Source organism: Sinocyclocheilus anshuiensis, unplaced genomic scaffold (genome assembly GCF_001515605.1).
Source record: "Sinocyclocheilus anshuiensis isolate Anshui unplaced genomic scaffold, SAMN03320099.WGS_v1.1 scaffold745, whole genome shotgun sequence".
In the NCBI taxonomy this organism is placed as follows: Eukaryota; Metazoa; Chordata; class Actinopteri; order Cypriniformes; family Cyprinidae; genus Sinocyclocheilus; species Sinocyclocheilus anshuiensis.
Window position 1 is genome coordinate 140,140 of NW_015540128.1, and position 24,327 is coordinate 164,466.

General features: G+C 34.5%; 3 protein-coding genes across 7 annotated transcripts in view; all 3 read right to left on the reverse strand.

The window, feature by feature from the left end:
- lzts3a (leucine zipper, putative tumor suppressor family member 3a) overlaps nucleotides 1–12,032 on the reverse strand; it is a 14,145-nt gene extending 2,113 nt beyond the window's left edge. Inside the window, exons 1-4 of the mRNA XM_016484509.1 lie at nucleotides 11,928–12,032; nucleotides 7,260–7,889; nucleotides 3,743–4,255; nucleotides 2,113–2,433 (exon numbers count right to left, since the gene is read on the reverse strand). Of these exons, the coding sequence (XP_016339995.1) occupies nucleotides 2,113–2,433; nucleotides 3,743–4,255; nucleotides 7,260–7,799 (1,374 nt within the window). The 5' untranslated portion in view covers nucleotides 7,800–7,889; nucleotides 11,928–12,032. The remainder of the gene's footprint in view (nucleotides 1–2,112; nucleotides 2,434–3,742; nucleotides 4,256–7,259; nucleotides 7,890–11,927) is intronic.
- A 3,323-nt stretch (nucleotides 12,033–15,355) lies between these two features.
- Nucleotides 15,356–21,837, reverse strand: LOC107687229 (transmembrane protein 127). Of its 3 annotated transcripts, XM_016484473.1 has the most exons (5): nucleotides 21,476–21,837; nucleotides 21,144–21,211; nucleotides 20,876–21,056; nucleotides 19,841–20,002; nucleotides 17,150–17,826 (listed from the first exon to the last, which is right to left on the reverse strand). In XM_016484473.1, exons 3-5 carry the CDS (start codon nucleotides 21,048–21,050, stop codon nucleotides 17,549–17,551), a joined length of 615 nt encoding a protein of 204 aa, XP_016339959.1. In that variant the 5' UTR covers nucleotides 21,051–21,056; nucleotides 21,144–21,211; nucleotides 21,476–21,837; the 3' UTR covers nucleotides 17,150–17,548. The 3 variants fall into 3 exon arrangements, with proteins under 3 accessions (XP_016339958.1, XP_016339959.1, XP_016339957.1); XM_016484472.1 differs by lacking the exons at nucleotides 21,144–21,211; nucleotides 21,476–21,837 and adding an exon at nucleotides 15,356–17,017 and having other exon boundaries at nucleotides 17,647–17,826; nucleotides 20,876–21,129; XM_016484471.1 differs by lacking the exons at nucleotides 21,144–21,211; nucleotides 21,476–21,837 and having other exon boundaries at nucleotides 20,876–21,129.
- A 1,715-nt stretch (nucleotides 21,838–23,552) lies between these two features.
- The window catches only part of haus4 (HAUS augmin-like complex, subunit 4), a 9,431-nt gene continuing 8,656 nt past the window's right edge, over nucleotides 23,553–24,327 (reverse strand). For 2 of the 3 annotated variants that reach the window (XM_016484469.1, XM_016484470.1), the window contains one exon: nucleotides 23,553–23,908. In XM_016484469.1, the coding sequence (XP_016339955.1) occupies nucleotides 23,734–23,908 (175 nt within the window). In that variant the 3' untranslated portion in view covers nucleotides 23,553–23,733. The remainder of the gene's footprint in view (nucleotides 23,909–24,327) is intronic. The other variant, XM_016484468.1, reaches the window with a different exon arrangement.

The following is a 24,327-nucleotide window of genomic DNA, read 5'->3' on the forward strand; positions in this document are numbered from 1 at the left end:
TAATATATATAATATAACCATAAACCTAACCCTATATTTCAACAGTGAATTTTTGAACATACATATTTAATATATATACTTTATGAAGTTATATAAGACTTCATAAAATCACTGATACATTTTTTAAGGTCGTCTTCTTACTCTAGAGAGTATTTTTACAAAAGACATAGATTTAGTCCATCTTCCAGGAAAAGAAATAATTGTAAAAAAGAATGTAATTTTTAAATGCTACAAAATAAAGTGAGATTTACACTTTAAAAACAAAATTATCTGTCAATGAGGTCAGAAAAATAAGCTTGTTTTCCCTTTGAATTAAGTTGATTTTTCTCACTTCATTTTGAAGTCATTTTGCATCTCAAGTAGATTTATCTTTTTTAATTATGACTTGGCATGTCCTAATTTAGAATTTTTTAATCTCATAATTTTGACTTGGTATGCCATAGTTTTGACTTTTTATTTCATAATTATGATTTAGTAGCTATCTTGTAATTTCAAACTTTAATGGCATAATTATAACTTTTTATCTCATAATTATGATTTGGTATGTCCTAATTTAGATTTTTTAAATCTCATAATTTTGATTTAGTATGTCCTAATTTTGACTTTTTATCTCATAATTATGGTTTAGTAGCTATCTCATATTTTCAACTTTTAATGACAATTATGAACTGTAAAGACATTTATAAATTTATGTTACAAAAGATTTTCTATTTCAAAAAAATGCTGCCCTTTTGACCTTTTTTTAACCAAAGAATCCTGAAAAATGTATAATAGTTTCCACAAAAAATATTTTATAATATTAATATATAAAAAAAATAAAAATAAATATATATATATATATATATATATCCCTATATATAATATATATAATATAACCATAAACCTAACCCTATATTTCAACAGTGAATTTTTGAACATACATATTTAATATATATACTTTATGAAGTTATATAAGACTTCATAAAATCACTGATACATTTTTTAAGGTCGTCTTCTTACTCTAGAGAGTATTTTTACAAAAGACATAGATTTAGTCCATCTTCCAGGAAAAGAAATAATTGTAAAAAAGAATGTAATTTTTAAATGCTACAAAATAAAGTGAGATTTACACTTTAAAAACAAAATTATCTGTCAATGAGGTCAGAAAAATAAGCTTGTTTTCCCTTTGAATTAAGTTGATTTTTCTCACTTCATTTTGAAGTCATTTTGCATCTCAAGTAGATTTATCTTTTTTAATTATGACTTGGCATGTCCTAATTTAGAATTTTTTAATCTCATAATTTTGACTTGGTATGCCATAGTTTTGACTTTTTATTTCATAATTATGATTTAGTAGCTATCTTGTAATTTCAAACTTTAATGGCATAATTATAACTTTTTATCTCATAATTATGATTTGGTATGTCCTAATTTAGATTTTTTAAATCTCATAATTTTGATTTAGTATGTCCTAATTTTGACTTTTTATCTCATAATTATGGTTTAGTAGCTATCTCATATTTTCAACTTTTAATGACAATTATGGCTTTTTATCTCATAATTATGATTTGGTATGTCCTAATTTTGATTTTTTTAAATCTCATAATTTTGATTTAGTATGTCCTAATTTTGACTTTTTATCTCATAATTATGGTTTAGTAGCTATCTCGTAATTTCGAACTTTAATGGCATAATTATAACTTTTTATCTCATAATTATGATTTGGTATGTCCTAATTTAGATTTTTTAAATCTCATCATTTTGACTTAGTATGTCCTAATTTTGACTTTTTATCTCATAATTATGGTTTAGTAGCTATCTCGTAATTTCGAACTTTAATGGCATAATTATAACTTTTTATCTCATAATTATGATTTGGTATGTCCTAATTTAGATTTTTTAAATCTCATCATTTTGACTTAGTATGTCCTAATTTTGACTTTTTATCTCATAATTATGGTTTAGTAGCTATCTCATATTTTCAACTTTTAATGACAATTATGGGTTTTTATCTCATAATTATGACTTGGTTGATTTAAGGATGTTTAGATGTGCTGAGAACAGCACTTTCTGCAGTGGATGTGCATTAGGCTACAGATGTTAGTCTCAAAACGAACTACGAGTCTCTCTCACCTCCCACTTGGTCTCCTCCAGTCTGGGCAGGATATCGGCCTGCTCCTTCCTGAAGTCCAAGCACTTCTTCTCCAGCTCCTCTCTCTGAACGAGCAGCAGCGTCATCTCGTCCTGCAGCCGCCGCTTGTCCTGCTGCAGACGGGCGATCTGCGCCTGCAGGGCCTGCTGTGTGCGCTGGGCCCGTCGGGTCACCTGCTGCAGACGCCCGGCGTAGTTCTGCCTCAGCTCCTCCATCTCACGCTCCCACACGCGCTGCTTGTCCTCGAACACCTGCACGATAGCCGCCTCACTCTGGTCCAGGTTACGTCTCATGTGAATCACCTGTGAGGAGGGCAGCACGGCCGAAACACGCGAAACACAGTCTCAAACAATGCAAGCTTGATTTCATGCGTTGTTGCATTCTCACGTCATGCAACTTTGCATAAACTTCTTCTATGTCTAGCTATATGAATAACAGCACATCTGAAGAAAATCTAATAATAATAACCTAATGCATGTACTGTAGAAAGCATGTATGTACCTCAGAATCGTGTGTTTGCATTTGCATACTTGCGTAGAGAATGTTTCTGGCCTTACTGGCGGTTGATGCTACTTCTTGGAACGATAAAAACGGACTAAAACCTTGTTAACCATAAAAATGGTTGTTCTATTTATAATCAAACAACATTTCCACTAAACCAAAGGACCTTTCCAGGTGAAAATGTTCTATTTATGATTAGTGAAACTCGCTGACTTACTTTTGCTCTTTTGAGCAGGTCTGTTATGAATGCAATTCAATAGGCATTAACAATGGTGTAAGCAAAAATATATAAATAAAAATAAATAAATATCCAATGGCATATGCAAAATTGTGAATAATAATAATTATAAAAAATATCCAGTGGTGCATGCAAAATTATAAAAAATAGTAATAATTAAAAATATACGATAATGTATGCAAAATTAAAGATTATTTTGGAAAAAAATTCAATGTTGTATGCCAAATTAAATAAAAAAAATATATATATCCAATGGTGTATGTGCAAAATTGAAGACATTTAAAAAAATAAAAAAATAAATACAAATAAAATAAAAAAATATCCAATGGTGTATGTAAAAAAAATCCACTGTTTATGCAAAACTAAAGAAAAAAAATCTAATAATAAAAAAATATCCAATGGTGTATGCAAAATGAAAGAAATTTTCATATTAATAAAAAATTATCTAATGGAGTATGAAAAGTTAAAGAAAAAAAATGCAAAAATTGCATTTAAAAAATATCCAATGTTGTATGGAAAAACTAAATAAATAAAAAGAGGAATGAAGATTTAAAATTTTGAAATATTGAATTTGTCAACAATTATAAACAGTTTCTAGTACAAAACATGGTGACAAATGCACTTTTGCAGGTGGCACATGGTAAAATTATGCCTCAGCGAGTACATCACATTTACATATAGTCATATGCCAGATACAAAGTGACTAAATAAATAAATAAATAAAATACATAACTAAAAATAATAATAAATAGTAAACAAAACGAAGAGAGACTTGCCAATTAGATTCAATGAAAAAACGCACCACGGTTCAGAACATCAAATGACACATACACAACGCTAATGAATTTACAAAGTTCTGTCACCTCACTTACTTCTTGCTCTCTCTCCCACAGACGCTCCTCCAGGTCCTGGATCACGTCGTCGGAGGACGGAGAGGGTCTCAGGGGCGCGGGAGCGTCGCTCAGGTGACTGAGGCGCTGGTACGAGGAGGAGCTCTTGCCTGAGGAGGAGCGGCCGCTGTCGGAGGTGCTGAGGCCGTTCTGGTAGCCCGGCTTGTCCAGGGCGACGGTGCCCAGCCGGTTGATGTGGCTGGTGGAGGCACTGAGGGGTCCGAGCGCGGGCGGCGGGCCGTGGCTGGAGCCCGTGTACGTGGGCAGACTGGTCAGAGAGTTCCTCCCGGAGTCCGACAGACTGCCCTGTACGGCCTGGCCCGCGCCGCCGTGTGTCCCGGGACTGTCCTGGTTCGGACCGGCCTTCTCGCCGCCGCTGCCTGGACCGGCCGTCCCGGAGCTGGTCTGGAGGGGACACACCAGGTTCTGCATGGAGTGAAAGCTCTTGGGCACCACAGGTTTGAAGGCTGATGGACGCACCAGAGAGTCATTGGTCTGCAGAGACACAAATTCATCTGAATGGTGGCATCAAACACAGAATTCATTTTTTGTTACTTCAATAAGACCATATTTTAGTATAACTATATGTTGATATTTTTAATTAGCTTTTATTTTTAGATTTTATTGATGTATTTATTCATTGATTTTTATGTCATTTTGTCATTTTTATTGCGTGTATATATACACACATATGTGACCCTGGAGCACAAAACCAATCATAAGGGTCAATTTTTTTAAATTGAGATGTATGCATCATCTGAAAGCTGAATAAATAAGCTTTCCATTGATGTATGGTTTGTTAGGATCGGACAATATTTGAAAATCTGGAATCTGAGGGTGCAAAAAAATCTAAATATTGAGAAAATCATCTTTAAAGTTGTTCAAATGAAGTTCTTAGCAATGCATATTACTAATCAAAAATTAAGTTTTGATATATTTACGGTAGGAAATTTACAAAATATCTTCATTGAACATGATCTTTACTTAATGTCCTAATGATTTTTGGCATAAAAGAAAAATGTATAATTGTGACCCATACAATGTATTGTTGGCTATTGCTACAAATACACCCCAGCGACTTAACACTGCTTTTGTGCTGCAGGCTCACATATACATATTTCAGTTAGTTGCAAGACAACATTTCTTTCTAATTTTCATTTAAGCTTTTTAAAATTAAGTTTTTCAACCAGTATTTTAATCATGACATAAAAAGCCAAAATTATAAGATACTAAGATGAAATTCATAACTATTACCAAAAAAGTTGAAATTATGAGATAAGTTATAAGTATGGGATAAAATTCATAATTATGACAAAAAGTTGAAATTGACGATATGTCATAATTTTGCCTTTTTAGTCTCATAATTATGACTTGGTATGTCATAATTGTGACTTTTTATATCATAATTATGGTTCAAAAGCTATCTCATAATTTCAAACTTTAATGGCATAATTATAAATTTTTATCTCATAATTATGATTTGGTATGTCCTAATTTAGATTTTTTTTAATCCCATAATTTTGACTTCTTATGTCATAGTTTTGACTTTTTATTTAACAATTATGATTTAGTAGCTATCTCATATTTTCAACTTTTAATGACAATTATGGCTTTTTATCTCATAATTATGACTTGGTGTGTCCTAATTTTGAATTCTGATGGACGCACCAGAGAGTCATTGGTCTGCAGAGACACAAATTCATCTGAATGGCGGCATCAAATACAGAATTCAGTTTTTGTTATTTTAGTATATACTATATTTTAGTATAACTATATGTTCCAATTTCCAATTCAACAAAAACAACTGAAACCTCTTAAATATGCCAAGTGTTCTAATAATTTTGGCCACCACTGTATATATACACATATACATATTTCAGTTAGTTGCAGTTCAACATTTCTTTCTAATTTTCATTTAAGCTTTTTAAAATTAAGTTAAGTTTAAATTAAGTTTTCAATTTTATTTCAGCTTTATTTCGGTTAACGAAACAAGTCTGAAGCTCAAATCTTACTTCTGCTTATAACTTCTGCATCTTGTTTAAAAATCAGAAGGCCTGGTTTCAATCCCAAAAGTGTAAGCCACATTTATATGGTAGCTATTTTCTGCCACATAAGAAAAGAAATCATGGTTTAGTAAATCATAATTATGACATAAAAAGTCAGAATTATAAGATACTACGATGAAATTCATAATTATTACCAAAAACGTTGAAATTATGAGATAAGTTATAATTATGGGATAAAATTCAGAATTATGAAAAAAAGACAAATTTATGAGATACTGTCATAATTGTGATAAAATTCGTAATTATGACAAAGAGTTGAAATTACGATAGTCAATTTTAATTATAATAGTCAAGAATCATGTCATAATTATGACTCTTTATCTCATAGATGTCTTATGTCAGTTTTTGTCATAATTTTGCCTTTTTATCTCATAATTATTAAGACGTTGTATGTCCTAATTTAGTTTAATTGCATAATTTTGACTTAGTATGTCATAATTTTTTTTATCTCTTAGTAGCTACTGAATCTCATAATTTTGACTTTTAATGACATAATTATTTCTTTTTATCTCATCCTTATTATGTAATATGTCATCATTTTGAGTGCTTGTCTCAAAATTACGATTTAGTAGCCATCTCATAATTAAAATTTGTAATGGCTTAATAATAAAAATAATAATAATCATTCGTTACATTTATAGCACTTTTCTGGGTACTCAAAGCGCTTTACATTGAATCTCCTCAACCACCACCAATTTGACTTTTTATCTCATAACTACGACTTGGTATGTCCTAACATTTAATTTCTATCTCATAATTTTGACTTCTTATCTCACAATTGTTGTTTAAAAGCTATCTCATAATTTCAGCATTTAATTACCTAATTATGAATTTTTATCTCATAATTATGATTTAGTAGCTACTGTATCTCATAATTTCCACTTTTAATGACCTAAATATAATAATTTGTTACATTTATATAGCGCTTTTCTGGGTACTCAAAGCACTTTACATGGAAGGGGCAATCTCCTCAACCACCACCAATTTGACTTTTTATCTCATAATTACGACTTGGTATGTCCTAATAATTTTTACCTCATAATTTTGACTTAGTATGTCATAATCTTGACTTCTTATCTCACAATTATGGTTTAGAAGCTATCTCATAATTTTTTATCTCATAATTATGATTTAGTAGCTACTGTATCTCATAATTTCAACTTTTACTGGCAAAATTATGACTTTTTATCTCAACATTACGATTAAGTCATCATTTTGATTTTTTGTCTCACGATTATGATTTAGTAGCTATCTCATAATTTCTACTTTTTATGTCACTAAAGGAGGGCTTCCATAAATGTATGTGCTGTGAGGCTAAAGGGTTTGTTATGCTTCGCTGGGTATTTTCTTGTGTTCTTTATTGTGCCACTACAAAACACACTAAACGATGCACTACTGGCATCTCCTCCTGAACACGGCCGTTGTTGGCGTACCTGTGCATGCTCGAGTTTTCCCGAGACGGGCAGGATGTTGGGTGGGTTGTGATTATTGGGTTTGGCTTTGCTCTTGTCCTTGTGTGGCGGCGGCGGCGGCTGCGGTGGAGCTTGATGGCTGCCGTTCTTGTCGTTGTTCAGCACGATGTTGTTCCCGCACAGGTCCAGACTCTCTCCGCGCCTGTGTCCTTCCCGCCGCGCCCCGTTGGCAAACACCACGTTGGACACCAGCCTCTCTCCGTTGAGCGTCTGCTGGCGGTTGGCGTTGTGTGCCGGGGCGCGCTCGGCGTTGGCGTGGTTGCGAGCGTTAGCGTGGAAATCCCTCTCGGCGTTGTAGCTGTGCTCGTCGGCGGAGACGCCCTTGGTTTTGGTGCTGGGGCCGGGGATGCGCTCGGCGCTGAAGCTTCGGTCATCGAGGCGCCGGCGGGTCGAGGCGGGAGGCAGTGCGGCCACCAGTGGGCCATTGGGGGTGGTGCGGGTGCCCACGCTACGCATTGTGATCGGCCGCTGACTGGAGGCCCCGCTCCCTACGCTGCCCATGCCAGGAGCCTCGAGCGCTTCACTCCGCCGCCCACAGCGCCAGCACACACGGGCATGAAGGGGAAGTGAGCCGGGTCACACACACACACACTGCAACACAACACACTGCGTTAGTGGCCTTATTCACAATATACCACATAACAGAATTCTTAAAGGTACAGTTCATGCAGAAATCTTCCATCTTTATTTGACCCTCTAACTCCAGCACTCTCTATTCTAATTCTATTTTATCTATTTGTTTTCTTTTTTTATAAAAAAAAAACATGACCTTTAAGACTTGCACTCTATTTGTTTTCTAACCGCTTGTTTTCTATATAAAAAAAAACAAAACAAAAAAGACCTCTAACACTAGCTTTTTCTATTCTTTTTATCTATTATATAATTAAAAAAAAACCTTGCTATGTGTACTGCGTTAAGCTGAGACTTGTTATAGCACTTGCATATCATTGCTCTCTTGTTGATTTTGATTGCTTCCGTTGTCCTCATTTGTAAGTCGCTTTGGATAAGTGACAATGTAAATGTAAGTGAAAATTCTGTCATCATTTGCTCATGTTATTCCAAACCTGTAACACCATGTCCTAACTACATGCAACGCGACATAATGACACGTGATAAAAGGTATCTTTTCCATGTTAATCAGAGGCTATATACATACATTCATGCACAGTTTGCAGCTTCAGTCGTCTTTTTGGTAATTTCATGACTGCGCCTTATATTCACGTACAGTTGAAGAGTGTGCGACAGGAAAGTTTGTTTTAATGACATATATTCTAACAACATCTCATCAGACCGCAGTTCATTGTTGTTCTACTGAAGCAAGACAAAAAGGGACAAAAACTGTAGTTTTGAGTGGGGTGCCAAGCTTAAGTCAGTGCTGGCCACACCCCCTGGCTCCGCCCCCTGGCTCCAATGACTTGGAAGTCAATGGGGCCCAGAAATTCATACAGGGTGAGAAAATGATGACAGAATTTAAATTTTTGCATGAACTTTCCCTTTAAAAGGAACAAATGTTGCTGAACACATGATTTAGTGAATCAGATTGACTGGTTTTGTCAATTATTTTTATTAGATGAACCCCATTAACCTTAAACATGTTCTTAAAGTCCCTGTGAGATTTGAAGTTAATATTTCTATAATTCATCAACACATTGGCATGTTCGTGGTTCTCTAATGCCGGTTAATGATCACATGTAAACAAATAAAATATTATTATGACTTAGAATACAAATGATAGAATATAATTTATACAGTATAAAGTTATGACTTAGTGTGACTAAATTATGACTCGTGAAAAACAGCAATTCCCAGACTTTTTTTGTAAGCCAAACACATTAGAGCTGAATTTTCAACCAGTTCTCTGACATCAGGTAATGGTCACATGACATGCATGTAAACAAATTATATAAAATATAAATTATAGTTTGGTATGTCATAACTATTACTTTATGTCTCATAATTATTACTTAGTAGCGATCTTATAAAATCAGATTGACTGTTTTGTCAGCTGAAGCCATCTGAGCTGAAATATATTCTTGAAGTCCCCCTGAGATTTTAAGTTAATATTTTACTAATTTATGAACACATTTGCATGTTGATGGTATCTGATGCTGCTTAATGGTCACATGACATTCAGGTAAACAAATAAAACCTTTAATAGTATCTTATTTAAAAAATATTTATTTTCACTTTAATTTATTTAAAATCAAATATGTAATATTTTTTAGTGTTTTATTTTGAGTTTGACCTTTATTTAATTATACTCTTAAAAATAAAGGTTCCAAAAGGGGTTTTTCATCAACTCGTGAACCCCAGTTTGGGAAAATCTGCTGTAAACTAATAGTTGCTCTCTCTGGGGCCATTGAATGTGTTTTTGCATTAAAAATGCAGTGGAATGGGTAAAAAAATGTAAGGTTTTTGAAAAATGTAACTTTTAACTTGAGTGACATGTTTTTAGAATGCTGTGTCGTGCACTAGGTGCTGCAAAATACACAAGTACAGCAGTCAAACCATGTAGCGCATGTTTACATAGAAAAACAACAACAACAATAAAGCAGTGAAGTGGAATGCAACTAAGCTGCTTTATAAATGACATTCACAGCATTACTACAAAGCATTACTAGAAAATGCAACCAATGTGGACGAGCATGTATCAAAAACACAGTTAAAAACATTCCAAGTGGAATAAACGGATATTACGCTGACAGCTCAAGAGAAAGTAAACAACATACGTGCGTCCCTCTAGAATTGTAAAAGCAGAACTGCTTGCTCCTCATGCTGAACGTTTATCAAAGAAACTGACTGCAAGTTCTCATGCCAACAAATGAAAGAAAAAGAGCGAGGAGCTTCTCAAAGGTAACAGTCGTATGAAGCGCATGTGTGTCTGTGAAGTGTGTAAACATCAACGCGGATCTGTTTCAGCGAAACTGTACCCTGATTATGATGATCTCTGGAGTTAAACATTAACCAAACACAGAGCAAATCTGACCTGATTCTGATTGTAAATCCTGCAAACAAAGGCAGCGCTCACATTCAACTCCAAGTGACGGATCGGTTTCTAAATGACAGCGTGAACAGCAAAAAATACAATTCTGATTGTGGCCACTTTCATTTGTGAAAATGAATTGCAAACACATCCAATTTTTTGCAGTGTGAATGCAGTTTATGTCACACTTATGTCAATCAAACTGAACATTCATTATAATTGCATGTGAATCATGAAATCATTTATGAATTGCACTAGAATCCTAGAGGAAAAATTACACGGTGCTCTTTCATTTCTGAGATTTAATTGAGTCTACAGTGAATGGGTGCCGTCAGAATGAGAGTCCAAACAGCTGATAAAAACATCACAATAATCCACAGCACTCCAGTCCATCAGTTAACATCTGGAGAAGACCAAAGCTGAAACAATAGACTCAAAGGAGTCACTAATTATCATCCTTTAAGAGTATAAGAGCTATAAAATGAATGTGAAGCAGCTCAGGTTATCTGATAAGAAATGTTTTGAGTTCATATTAAGATTTCCGACTCTTGATACCATGGTACTTCTTTGAAAGGGTAACATAGGCTACGATACATCGGTATAATGAACAGTGTAAGACTGTAGCAACATTCAACATTAAAAATAAAAAACAAACATGACTGCTCAGCTCTTTTGTCTCATGCACTTGGATCTTTATCACAGCATTTTAATGCACATGGATGATTTCCATATATTTACCCAGCTGAGGCACTTTGAAGAATTCCAAGACACTATCGTGGTGTGTGTCAAGCATAACTGTGTTTTGGTGCACAATACATTGACATGCATGCTCTCCTATGATCGTTTTCGTATAAACTCTCTCCCAAAGCCATGCAAGCGCACTGAGACGTCAGCTGGAGCAGTGCTGCTGATGGTGTGCAGTAGCATCACTGGTCCAGCAGAGCTCTGGATCAGATCAGCACTGGCACGTGCCTCTACTACCCGCTCCAGCACAGTCAGTCACTCACAGGCATTACATCATCGCTCACATGCTTCATACATCCCAACACACATTTGAGATTGCCATCCTAATTACATCACCCTCAGCTGCTCTATCAATAATGCAAGATCAGATTCACAGCATAACCTCATCACTGCATAACAAACATCAACGCAAATACACGCATGTGCATGGATGTAAACATGCAGTGCAGCAGAATGACACACTGTGTTGATGCATCGCACTCACACACACCGCAGTGCAATTCCAAGAAAACACAAAACTGGAGAAAATGACAGTGATGCGTGAGATGGAGGCCTGCACACAAACAGATGACATCAGAATCACAATATGCACTAAAAAGCATCTTCACCTGACAGTGAATGCAGTGAATGCGGGCCTAGTGATGCTACTAACCAGCAGACGCTTGGATGCATTCAATAGGCTGCTTTTATCATAACATAAAACGCTCCATTTAACAGAGGCTGAGACGAGGATGCAGCAGCACAATGGAGGTCCAGCGTTCACCTGACTACAGGACGAAGCATCCGCTCTCATTACATAATGCGTGTTAGCGCTCATGCAAAATGATGCATCACTGCATCCGCATCCTCCATAACAACAGCAGCAGCAGCAGCATCCAGCGCGCCGCGTCTCACATACTCACTGTCTCGCCGCGGATCCGTCTGTGCTTCTGCTGCTCTGCTGCTGCGGCGTAAACGAACGCGTGAAGCCGCGAGATGCGCTGCCGCTGACGCCCGCGACGGAGATGAAGCTGAGAGACATCAGCTGAGAGACACACCCACCTGCGCCACGCCCCTTTTGGACGCGACAGGACACGCCCCCTTCTGCTCGGCGAGGGCGTAATAAAGCGATTATAAGAGTTTATTAAACTAGGAAACCAACAATTAATCAGTTCATACTATAAAGATCCTCCAGTGACCGGATTCACGAATAAAAAAAATTCTTAACACTAACAAAGAATAACACTGCAATTGTCTTATTTTCTAAGTTAAGCATAAAGATAAGTCTTTTGTGTTCACAAAAACATCTCTTAAGAATGTTATCTTTTTTTCTCTAGATTTTTTGAAAGGCTAAACCAAAAAAAAAAAAAAAATCATTGTAATAACCTCTTCAAATTAGATTTACCTCCAACTTGTCTTAAATTATACACTCTCTTCTTAATAATAATATCATTAGACTTTCATGAATTGCACTTAGGAACATTCACCAAAATCTTCTTAGAATTTATCTGAAGAAATTATTTTCTTTTTCTTTCTTTAGTCTAGTAAATAATGAGATGGTTCTCAATGGCCTGTGGTGTGTAAATGATGTTTTGTGTATTGTTTATGATGGACATTTGGGTTTTTAAATTTTATATTTATTATGCGAGTTGTTAATGTGACGATTATGAAATGTTTTTTAAATAAAATTGTCAAACCTCTTTCTTTCTCTTTTTTTAACAGTGTCTAAATTGAGCTCTAATTCTACTTAAACACACCTTAACCAGCTAGTCAAGGATTACTAGAATATTAGACGAAACTGTAAAAAATATCACCAACATACAAATTGACATGCAACTGTATTGCTTTTCAGGTATGTGGTTTCATTTGTTAACAATAAATGTTAATTTCTACATTCAATAATATATTTTTTTTAATAAAAATAATGCATGTTACTTTAATGCACTGTGAACTAACATGAACAATGAACAAATGCATTTTTATTATCTAAAAGATGAATAAATGATATAAAACATGTTTATAATTAGCTCAATGCATTAACTAATGTTAACAAATGAGACCTTGCTGTAAAGTGTTGCTGTTTTTACCATTAGTAGAATAAAGCAAATAAAATGAGATTGCGGTGTTGTTTTTGCAACAGTAAACTTCAATCCAACAGGCATAAACAACAAACTCAGAATGAATGCTGATGATATATGCATGCACAGCTTTAAAAACAAACTCACATGAAACATTTGAGACGATCAATGCTTGTTCAGCAGCACATACATTTACTCATAATACACTGTCAGTGCAAATATCTGTTTCCTTCAGTTTCACATCATTTTTCTCTATGAACACTCATACAGCACAAGCTATGGTTTAGTGTTAATCGTGGTTTAACATGCACAACTCACACTTACACTCACAAACACTAGACTGAAGACAACAGAAAAACACATGATAACAAACCCATCAAATCTTTCTCTCCATTCACAAAATCATCGGTGACATCAACAACTTCTCAAGGTTACTATGGCGATGGTCTCCATCCAACTGGAGCAGAAGCTGGTGTCATGTGACGGAGAACGAGGTGCTGGATGGAGTCTAATTAGAGAGAGAGCTGAGAAATTAAGGCACAGCGGAGCTCCGCTTCCCATGATGCACTGCTGCATTCAGAGTTCATTTAGTGAGATGCATCTGATCACTGAGGAGTGTGATGATAGATCAACTTTGGAACATAAATTCATTTTTTTACATTGCATTAAATGGCTTCACACAAATATAAACGTAAACACAAACTGTATAAATCCTCCTTAGACTCAGTGTATTTATTAAAATGATTAATCGCGATTAATCGCATCCAAAATAAACATTTTGTTTACATAATATAAGTTTGTGTACTGTGTATATTTATTATGTATATATAGAAGCACACACATACAGTATATATTTTGAAAACATGTACGTTTACATTCATATAATTTGATGGAGTCTAATTAGAGAGAGAGCTGAGAAATTAAGGCACAGCGGAGCTCCGCTTCCCATGATGCACTGCTGCATTCAGAGTTCATTTAGTGAGATGCATCTGATCACTGAGGAGTGTGATGATAGATCAACTTTGGAACATAAATTCATTTTTTTACATTGCATTAAATGGCTTCACACAAATATAAACGTAAACACAAACTGTATAAATCCTCCTTAGACTCAGTGTATTTATTAAAATGATTAATCGCGATTAATCGCATCCAAAATAAACATTTTGTTTACATAATATAAGTTTGTGTACTGTGTATATTTATTATGTATATATAGAAGCACACACATACAGTATATATTTTGAAAACATGTACGTTTACATTCATATAATTTATATTATATATATATTTAATATATAAACATTACGTTTCTTAAATATATACATGCATGTGTTTGTATTTATATATACATAATAAATATACAAAGCACACACACATATATTACGTGAACAAAAACTTTTATTTTGAATGCGATTAATCGTTTGACAGCACTAGTATTTATACTTTAAAATCCTAGTAGCCTATGTCTCTGTTATTATATTCATAAGGACAAATGAAATACTACACTACTACAGATTAACTACAGATGCACATCAATTACATTTACTCTCTCTCATGCTGCTCAAACCCTATTGACTTTCAAGCCATACAAAGGATCGAGAAAGTGTCCAAAAATTAATCTAAACATTCATAATCAGTAGTCTGTATGAGTTGTGAATTATACTGAGTTATATGAAGATAGTTGTTTTGTGTGAAAAGTGAACAGTATAGTGTTATTTTAGCGTCATTATACTACTATAGTTTAATATTTTGAATTAGATTGTAATTTTTATACTTTGTTTTCACTTTAATTTTAGTTAAGGTTTTAGTAATTTTGTTGCATGCTTTTGCAATTTTTACAATTTTTTTTTTATTTTTTTTTACAAAAGTCTAGTTTTGATGAAATTTTATCAGTTTTAGTTTATTTAGTTTTAGCTATTTTAGAAAAAGAGAACAAAAACAAGAAATGTTGCCTTGGCAACTTGCTGAAATAAAACATGTTTACACTTTTAATGTTTTATTTCAGTTCAGTTCATGTTTATTTTATTTCAAGTATGGTTGCAAAAAAAGTGAAACGTTTCCAGAAATGTTTAAATGTAGGCTACTGGGATTTTTGGAAACTATCTGAAATTTTCTGTACATTTTCCGCTACTTGTAACCTTCATTTCAAGTAACAAAATGTTTTTTAACGGTCTTAATTTTAGTGTTAGTTAACTATAATAACTGTGGAACAGACCCACGTTTATTATTCACTGATAATCAATGAGAGAAAGAAAGTCATACAGGTCTGAACAACATGAGGTTGAGCAAATGATGACAGAACTGTCATTTTGGGCTGAACGGCATCATAATTCCAGTAAAATACTAGAATATCAAATATGGTGCAATATGATTCTGGTTAAAAGAGGGAATAGAAATACAGTATGAACAGAAAGGAAGCTCAAGGCACGTTGAGGAGTGATGTTTGATTTGTTTACTAGTTTCTCGACAGACATTGCGCCACTGATCGCCAATCAAATAAAAACAGCCCTGAATATTTTAGTTTTCACACTTGAGTCAAGAATTCAGTTCTGTTTGCATTCACATTGCATGTGGACTAGAAAGTGGACTCTGAATGTTGATCGGGTTTTAGTCCAATTTCTGTTCACACTGTAGTTGTTTGTAACCTGGGCAACTAGATTACATTGAGTATTATATGAATTATTCTTATTTATGTATAAATTGAATATTAAAGATGATTATGCATTATAATATGTTGACATGAAGGCTGAGATAGTTTGTTTAGAGTTGGTTCCTAACACAACATCAGTGAGGTGAATACTGAATATGAACTGAATTTGAATTGAGGCTACAGAATTGAGGATACAGAATTGCCAATTAAGTAGAATTAGAGAAATTCATTAGACATTTAATTTTTCACTACAAATGACCCATAAACATACACTCATCACACAACATTTAGGCCATTTTAAGAAAGATTAGATGATGTTACTAATATTTTTAGAATGAAGAAATGTGAATTTAATTCATATACAGCAGTTGGGGAAAAAATATTTTTTTCACTTAAGTCACACTTATAAATGTCTGAATGTCATTCATTATTAACATGAATCTTACTGTAAAGTCCCACCAAATTAAATTTGAGTTTATGGATTATTATGCTATAAAACCCAGAATGCTCCAGTTTATCCCTGAGAATTATATATAGAGTCAAAACAATGTGGTGCTTTAACAATTTAATTTCAAATCAATTCTGAAAAATGAGTTCTACATATCAGCAAATAAATAGGCTAGTCACAATTAGTCTGAATTAATGACATAATTAATGTTTTAACAAAAACATGTTTTCACTGTTTTGTGATTGCTGAATTACTTTTAAGTGTAATGTTATTTCCGAACATTTAAAACGTCCAGTTTTTACAAATTTGAAAATGTTTTTTTCTTGGTTATTCAAACATTTAAAAGAACATTCCGTTTTAAAATTTCGCAAACATTACGGGAATGTTACTTTTGAATGTTCTCGGAATGTTCTGAAACAATTAGTAACATTTAAAAAACATCCAACTCAAACATTTCAGAAAATTATGTATAAATAACGTTTGATTTGAGAGCATTATTAAAGACTAGATAATTTCGAACAAACATTCCTGGAGGAACGTTTGTTCAGAGAACCTCGACAGTTGGGATCCTGTATACTGTGATCAATTCACTGATGAACCAGAAGGAGCTGATTCTTAAATTCTGGATTTCATTCGTTCTGTACGTGCTCCGAGATCACCTGATCTAACATCAGCTCTTGTTCAGCTTTGCTCTTGCTCTTCTGCCATTAGAAATGAAGTGCATAACTCTGTCTGTTCACTCCTCCCTCTCAGCTCCACCAATCAAAGGCTCTGTATCACTGTCTTCTCCATCCACGCTCAGGTACTCACGGGGCCCGATGGGTTCAGGATGACCCTTGAGGGCCAAAAACATGTTTTCACTGTTTTGTGATTGTTGAATTACTTTTAAGTGTAATGTTATTTCCGAACATTTAAAACGTCCAGTTTTTACAAATTTTAAAATGTTTTTTTCTTGGTTATTCAAACATTTAAAAGAACATTCCGTTTTAAAATTTCGCAAACATTACGGGAATGTTACTTTTGAATGTTCTCGGAATGTTCTGAAACAATTAGTAACATTTAAAAAACATCCAACTCAAACATTTCAGAAAATTATGTATAAATAACGTTTGATTTGAGAGCATTATTAAAGACTAGATAATTTCGAACAAACATTCCTGGAGGAACGTTTGTTCAGAGAACCTCGACAGTTGGGATCCTGTATACTGTGATCAATTCACTGATGAACCAGAAGGAGCTGATTCTTAAATTCTGGATTTCATTCGTTCTGTACGTGCTCCGAGATCACCTGATCTAACATCAGCTCTTGTTCAGCTTTGCTCTTGCTCTTCTGCCATTAGAAATGAAGTGCATAACTCTGTCTGTTCACTCCTCCCTCTCAGCTCCACCAATCAAAGGCTCTGTATCACTGTCTTCTCCATCCACGCTCAGGTACTCACGGGGCCCGATGGGTTCAGGATGACCCTTGAGGGCCAAAGTGCACGCTATAAAGGAGAAGAGCAGGCCCAACATCTCGATGTAGAAGCTTTCTCCTGCAGACATGCAGAGCGCAGGGCCGCTTTCCGTCTTCCCTCGCTGCAGATTGTGCTCAATCACACTCATACAGGCCACACACACACCCACAACCGTCACGCAGATGAACGCTGCGGGGAAATGTGAGAAAACACACATTAGTAAAACATCAGGTTCACATCCGGCTAGAAATGATGCTCTTCTCTGTCCACTGCTTCATTATTGTAATTCCAGAGACTAGAGCTGTTTGCAATATCAAAAGACTCTCAGTATTTCTGTTTCCCGACTTATTTGATCAAACTACCAAGAGTAAAGACATTTTTATACAAAAATGATGGAACACCATGAGTTCATGTGACAATGTTTAAAACTGTTATCTTTGTTTAATGCATGAGGGTTGTGAAGTGTGCCATAAAAATGTTAAATTAAATAAAGAAATAATTTAAGAATAAAACAATCCAAATAAAACACTTAAGAAAAAATATATTTTGTTTAGCTGCATGCAATGTGACCTTTAACCAACATCAAAGAATTGTAAACGTGCAAAAGCGTTGCTCAATTATTGAAACATTAACTTTGATTCTCAGAGGGACTTCCAGTAAATATTTTCGCTCCAATGGGTTCAGCTGGCAACAATGTTTGGGAATTTAAAGCCACAGGTTAAGATGGTAAAGATGTTTAACTGCACAAAAAAATAAATTTTTATACAAAATTGGAAAAGATGCAACACAACGAGTTCATGTGACTATGTTTAAAACTGTTGTCTTTGATTAATGCATGAGGTTTGTGAATTCATGAAAATGTACCATAAAAATATTAAATTAAAATGTTGCATTTAAGAATAAATCAAACAAAATAAAACACTAAAAAAGATTCAATATTTTGTTTAGCTGCATGTCATGTGATCATTAAACAACATCAAAGAACTGTAAATATTGTAAGTAAATATTTTTGCTCAAATGGGTTCAGCTGACAAAACGCCAAACATCACAGGTTAAGATGGTAAAATATTTTAACTAATAGATATCACCATATTTAGCTAGTTCATTAATGACAGCGCATTAAAACAATTGTTTTGTATTACAAGTTTTTTTAAATTGTACATTTAAATATGCAAACAATTATTTATCTAATTAAATATGCACTCATTTGCATACACTCCCACTGGAAAAAGCCAGATTCTAAATTCTTGTTTGATTTTGTTGTCATATTTTGGATTTCTCTTTTTTTATCACTCCATAAATCAGAAACTATTGTCAACAGTCAGAAAAAAAACAAAAAAACATTTTCAGTATGTTTTTAGGAGTACAATGTTATATAAATCAGTGTGGATAATATATGTGACCATAGACCATAAGACCCCATAAGGGTCAATTTTTCAAAATTGAGATGTATACATCATCTGAAAGCTGAATAAATAATCTTTCCATTGATGTATGGTTTGTTAGGATTGGACAATATTTGAAAATCTGGAATCTGAGGGTGCAAAAAAATCTAAATATTGAGAAAATCATCTTTAAAGTTGTCCAAATGAAGTTCTTAGCCACGCATATTACTAATCAAAAATGAAGTTTTGATATATTTACGGTAGGAAATGTACAAAATATCTTCATGGAACATGATCTTTACTTAATATCCTAATGATTTTTGGCATAAAAGAAAAATGCATAATTTTGACCCATACAATGTATTGTTGGCTATTGCTACAAATATACCCCAGTGACTTAACACTGCTTTTGTGCTCCAGGCTCACATATATATATATATGTAAATAAAATGAATATGTAAACTTTGCTGTATGTAAAAAAAAAAAAACTCAAGCATATGTACTGGAATTGAATGTACAGATGCAAATAGATAAAGTGCAATAAAATGAACACTTAAATGCGTGTTTTAGAAGTCTTCTTTCCACTAGTCTGAAAGAAGAGATATGTTACGGAAGCTAAATAGACCTCAAAACTGACCAGTGCATGAAAAAACAGTTTTTTTCAGCAGGAACAGAAAACAATTCTGTCAATCAAAAATAAAATAATTCTTAATGGGACAATTTACATACAACTAAATTTATGGACAATTATTGACGACTTCTGAATCCTTTTCCCACGTTACTAACAGTGCAGTGAGTTCACGTTTAATGTGAGGCACCTGTCAAGAAGTGCAGAGACGTCACCAGCTTTGAGTGAGTGACAGCTGCTCCGAGGAAATCCAGCAGGAAAGAGGAACTGGAAAACAGGACGGCGCTGTAGCAGAGAACGGCTAGAGAGTACAGCAGCCACATTCCCCATCCATACAGCCCCCCCAACGGACCTACACCAGACAAAACCCTTCACTGCTGTTACTGCATGCAGAGCATTGCATTTATCGCCTTCATGTTTAGTCAATGTTTTATGTATAGTTTGTCACATTTATTTTATGTTTGTTGTTGCTTTATGCTGTTGTTTTGGCCAGGCCACTCTTGAAAAACAGATTTTGATTTCAAAAGACTAACTTGGTAAAATAAAGGTTTAAAAGAATAGTTCATTACAAAATTTAAATGTACTGTAAATGTGCTCACCCTCAGGCCTCCGAAGATGTGAGTTTGTTTCTTGTTGCACCAGTGGATGCTCTGCAGTGAATGGGTGCCGTCAGAATGAGAGTCCAAACAGCTGATAAAAACATCCCACTAATCCACACCACTCCAGCCCATCAGTTAACATCTGGAGAAGACAAAAGCTGAAACAAATCCAGCATTAAGGCGCTTTTAACTAAAACACGACTCCATAATCCATAATAACGCTTCCTTCAGTGAAAAAGTGCATCTGCTGTTGTCTCTCGCATCAAAATCCAGCCACATATTTGTTTAGAGCTGTTTAAACGGTGCAGATTTCTCTCCTGATTAACACCAGACCAAAGCGTTATTATGGACTCATATTTTAGTTAAAATCGTCTTAATGCTGGATGTGTTTCAGCTTTTGTCTTCTCCAGATGTTAACTGATGGACTGGAGTGCTGTGGATTATTGTGATGTTTTTATCAGCTGTTTGGACTCTCAATCTGACGGCACCCATTCACTGCAGAGCATCCATTGCTGAGACACTGATGCAATGCTACATTTCTACAAACCTGATGAAGAAACAAACTCATCCTGATCTCGGATGGACTGCAGGTGTTCACAGTAATAAACAGAGCTATAAGATCACACCTGTGTCTGTGAGATTCTGATAGGCGTGCAGTGTGAAGGCCACACCGTAGATGAGTTTGCTGCTCGAATCAGAGCAGTTCTGGACCTGGATCCAGTTGGGATCTGCGATAGACGTGCACAGCGACACGAGCGTGAAGCACTGGCACACGGCCGCAGGGGTCAACGCCAGGGTCATGCTGATCTGAGAACAACATGAGCGCATGAGAAGAGAAAACAAGATTAGTGGATCTTCTGTAGAAACGACTCAAAGTAAAAATGCACGTCTCACCTTATTCACAGACTTCAAATGCTGCTGCACACTTTGAGTGTTTATGGTTCCTCATAAACAGAGTACCTCTGGAGAAAGAGCAATGAAACACCAGCATTATTACTCTCTGGACCTGAGACTGTCACACATGAAAGTGCAGGGGACACCGGGGCTAGCTGTCACACTATATATTTTAGAGAATATTCTCATATATATATATATATGCATGTATATATAACATGCTCTTAGATACAAACCATGTGACAACTAGCCCCGGTATGTACTGTAACTTAATAATAATACAGCCCAGCGAGTCCGGCGTGACGTCACTGAATGAAAACGATGTTTCTCACCTTGACAGTTACAGTATCCCTCGTAACATTATAAAATAAAAAGCTATGATTTGACGCACATTAATGCATTCAGACATACTGCGCACTGAACAAAGCGTCGATAATCCGATTGGACCGGAAAATAAAGAAGCTCAGTCTGTCTACATTTAAAACGCTGCTCGTGTTATTGAAATCTCCAGTAAATAAAAGCTCATGGTTGCGGATTAAAACGCGGAGCGTCCTGACAAGAGCCGAATCAACATGAAAGTACACAAAGCACACTGCGCATGCGCAGCTCGGCGCACACAGCGCCCTCTAGCGGCCAGACGCACATACGCCACATATTACATCACGACTGACTTCTGCGTCTCAGAATTTGATATCTAGACATTTAGATCAGATAAAAATGTATGATTCAAATGGTCGAAATGTCTAAACTTTAATGCTCCAACATATATTCTATACTCGAGACATTAGGCTTGACGTTCTTTGTTTTACAATATGTATTGAGTTTTAATTTTTTATGTTTTATTTAGTTTGTTTAATTATACTTTAATACAGTGTTTTTTGTTGTTGTTGTTTTTTTTCTCTTTTCTTTGGGGGGGGTGAAACTATTTTTTCATGATTCTCCTGTATCTGTATCCTGTTATTATTGTAAAAGTTCAATAAACAGATTTAAAAAAAAAAAAATATGATTCAAGCTTCAAAGTTCAGCTTTAACTGTACTAAATTAAAAGCTGCTGATTTTGAAGTGTTTTTGCAATGGCTGCTGCTGTGTTGATTTACAATATGTATTGAGTTTAAATTTTTTATGTTTTATTTAGTTTGTTTAATTATACTTTAATAGTGTTTTTTGTTGTTGTTGTTTTTTTTCTCTTTTCTTTGGGGGGGGTGAAACTATTTTTTCATGATTCTCCTGTATCTGTATCCTGTTATTATTGTAAAAGTTCAATAAACAGATTTAAAAAAAAAAAAATATGATTCAAGCTTCAAAGTTCAGCTTTAACTGTACTAAATTAAAAGCTGCTGATTTTGAAGTGTTTTTGCAATGGCTGCTGCTGTGTTGACTAATAAAATTCGGAAACTCCATTATAAATATTTAATCACAAACAAAATGTAACAAATTAAAATTTAATTGTGACATTGCTATATTTTGTGGTTTACATGCTTTGTCCTTTGTAGTCTCATTTTTTCCACTTATATGTCTTTTATGACAGGGAATATTATTTAATTAATAGGCTACTTTTATGATCTAAATTTAGTATAAATGTAAGAATGGGGAAATAAGCCTTTGTTTTTAATTTTGCAGTTTAGCAATACCAAAAAACAACATTATGTTTGAAAAGTCTGTACATTTTTGTAAACAATTTAATGCTTTTAACTTTTTTTTTACATGCTTTCTGACTCTCTCAGGAAAACACTGGGTAGAACTAAAATAAAGATGACCAAATAATTTAAAGAAAACATGTATAATGTGAAGACGCACAATAAAAGCCCTGTTTGAGCTGTCGCTATAATAAAATAAACTGTAGTTTGTGCTTTTTTATTCGACAGGACAGTCGATAGTGAGAGGAAATTACTTTGAATAGTTTCTGAACAATACATATTTATGACTTTTTCAGCTGTTTGTGAAAACCAAATAATCAGTTTTACAAATAATTTAATAGATCGACAAACAAATGAAATATTGTAGACCTGAATATTACTAGAAAAATATACAGTCTTAAAATTCCTTATTGTTTTCATTTACATTTGTGACCCTGGAGCACAAAACCAGTCTTAAGGGTCAATTTTTCAAAATTGAGATGTATGCATCATCTGAAAGCTGAATAAATAATCTTTCCATTGATGTATGGTTTGTTAGGATAGGACAATATTTGGCCGAGATACAACTATTTGAAAATCTGGAATCTGAGGGTGCAAAAAAATCTAAATATTGAGAAAATCATCTTTAAAGTTGTTCAAATGAAGTTCTTAGCAATGCATATTACTAATCAAAAATTAAGTTTTGATATATTTACACATTTTCAAAAGTTATGTATACAATGTTGAAGCCAGATATCAGTAAAATAATGATAATAACATCAAGAAAACAAATCAAATTTGACTTATTTATTAATACAGCAGCTGACAGTCAGTTTTGACTACACCTGGACTTGTTGATTTAGACTGGTTAATTAGTAAAATGATATTAAACAATCAAGAATAACAAATGAATTCAAAAGCAGGATGAATTAGAGGACAGAACTGATGAGAGATCTGACTAGCTTCAGTGTGATTCACGCGGAGAACTCCTTCAGCGCCCAGGATTTCGTGGCGATCTCCCGCCGGAGTCTGGAATATTCCTCAGCGAGAGCCTCAAAGTCCTGGCCGTAGATCTGGAAGGAGGTCAGCTTAGACTCCAGCGTCTGTTTGTCCAGCTCGGAGGACTTCAGCTCCGCTCTCAGCTTCTCCCTGAAAACAATCACAGATGCACACAGAAACTGATGGCTCTGGTTTGCTCAAACTGTGTTTGTATGCAGAGCTGACGCACAAAAGCAGTCTTAAGTCGCTGGGGTATATTTGTAGCAATAGCCAACAATACATTGTATGGGTCAAAATTATACATTTTTCTTTTATGCCAAAAATCATTAGGATATTAAGTAAAGATCATGTTCTATGAAGATATTTTGTAAATTTCCTACCGTAAATACATCAAAACTTAATTTTTGATTAGTAATATGCATTGCTAAGGACTTTATTCGGACAACTTTAAAGGCAATTTTCTCAATATTTAGATTGTTTTTTTTGCACCCTTAGATTCCAGATTTTCAAATAGTTGTATCTCAGCCAAATATTGTCCTATCCTAACAAACCATACATCAATGGAAAGC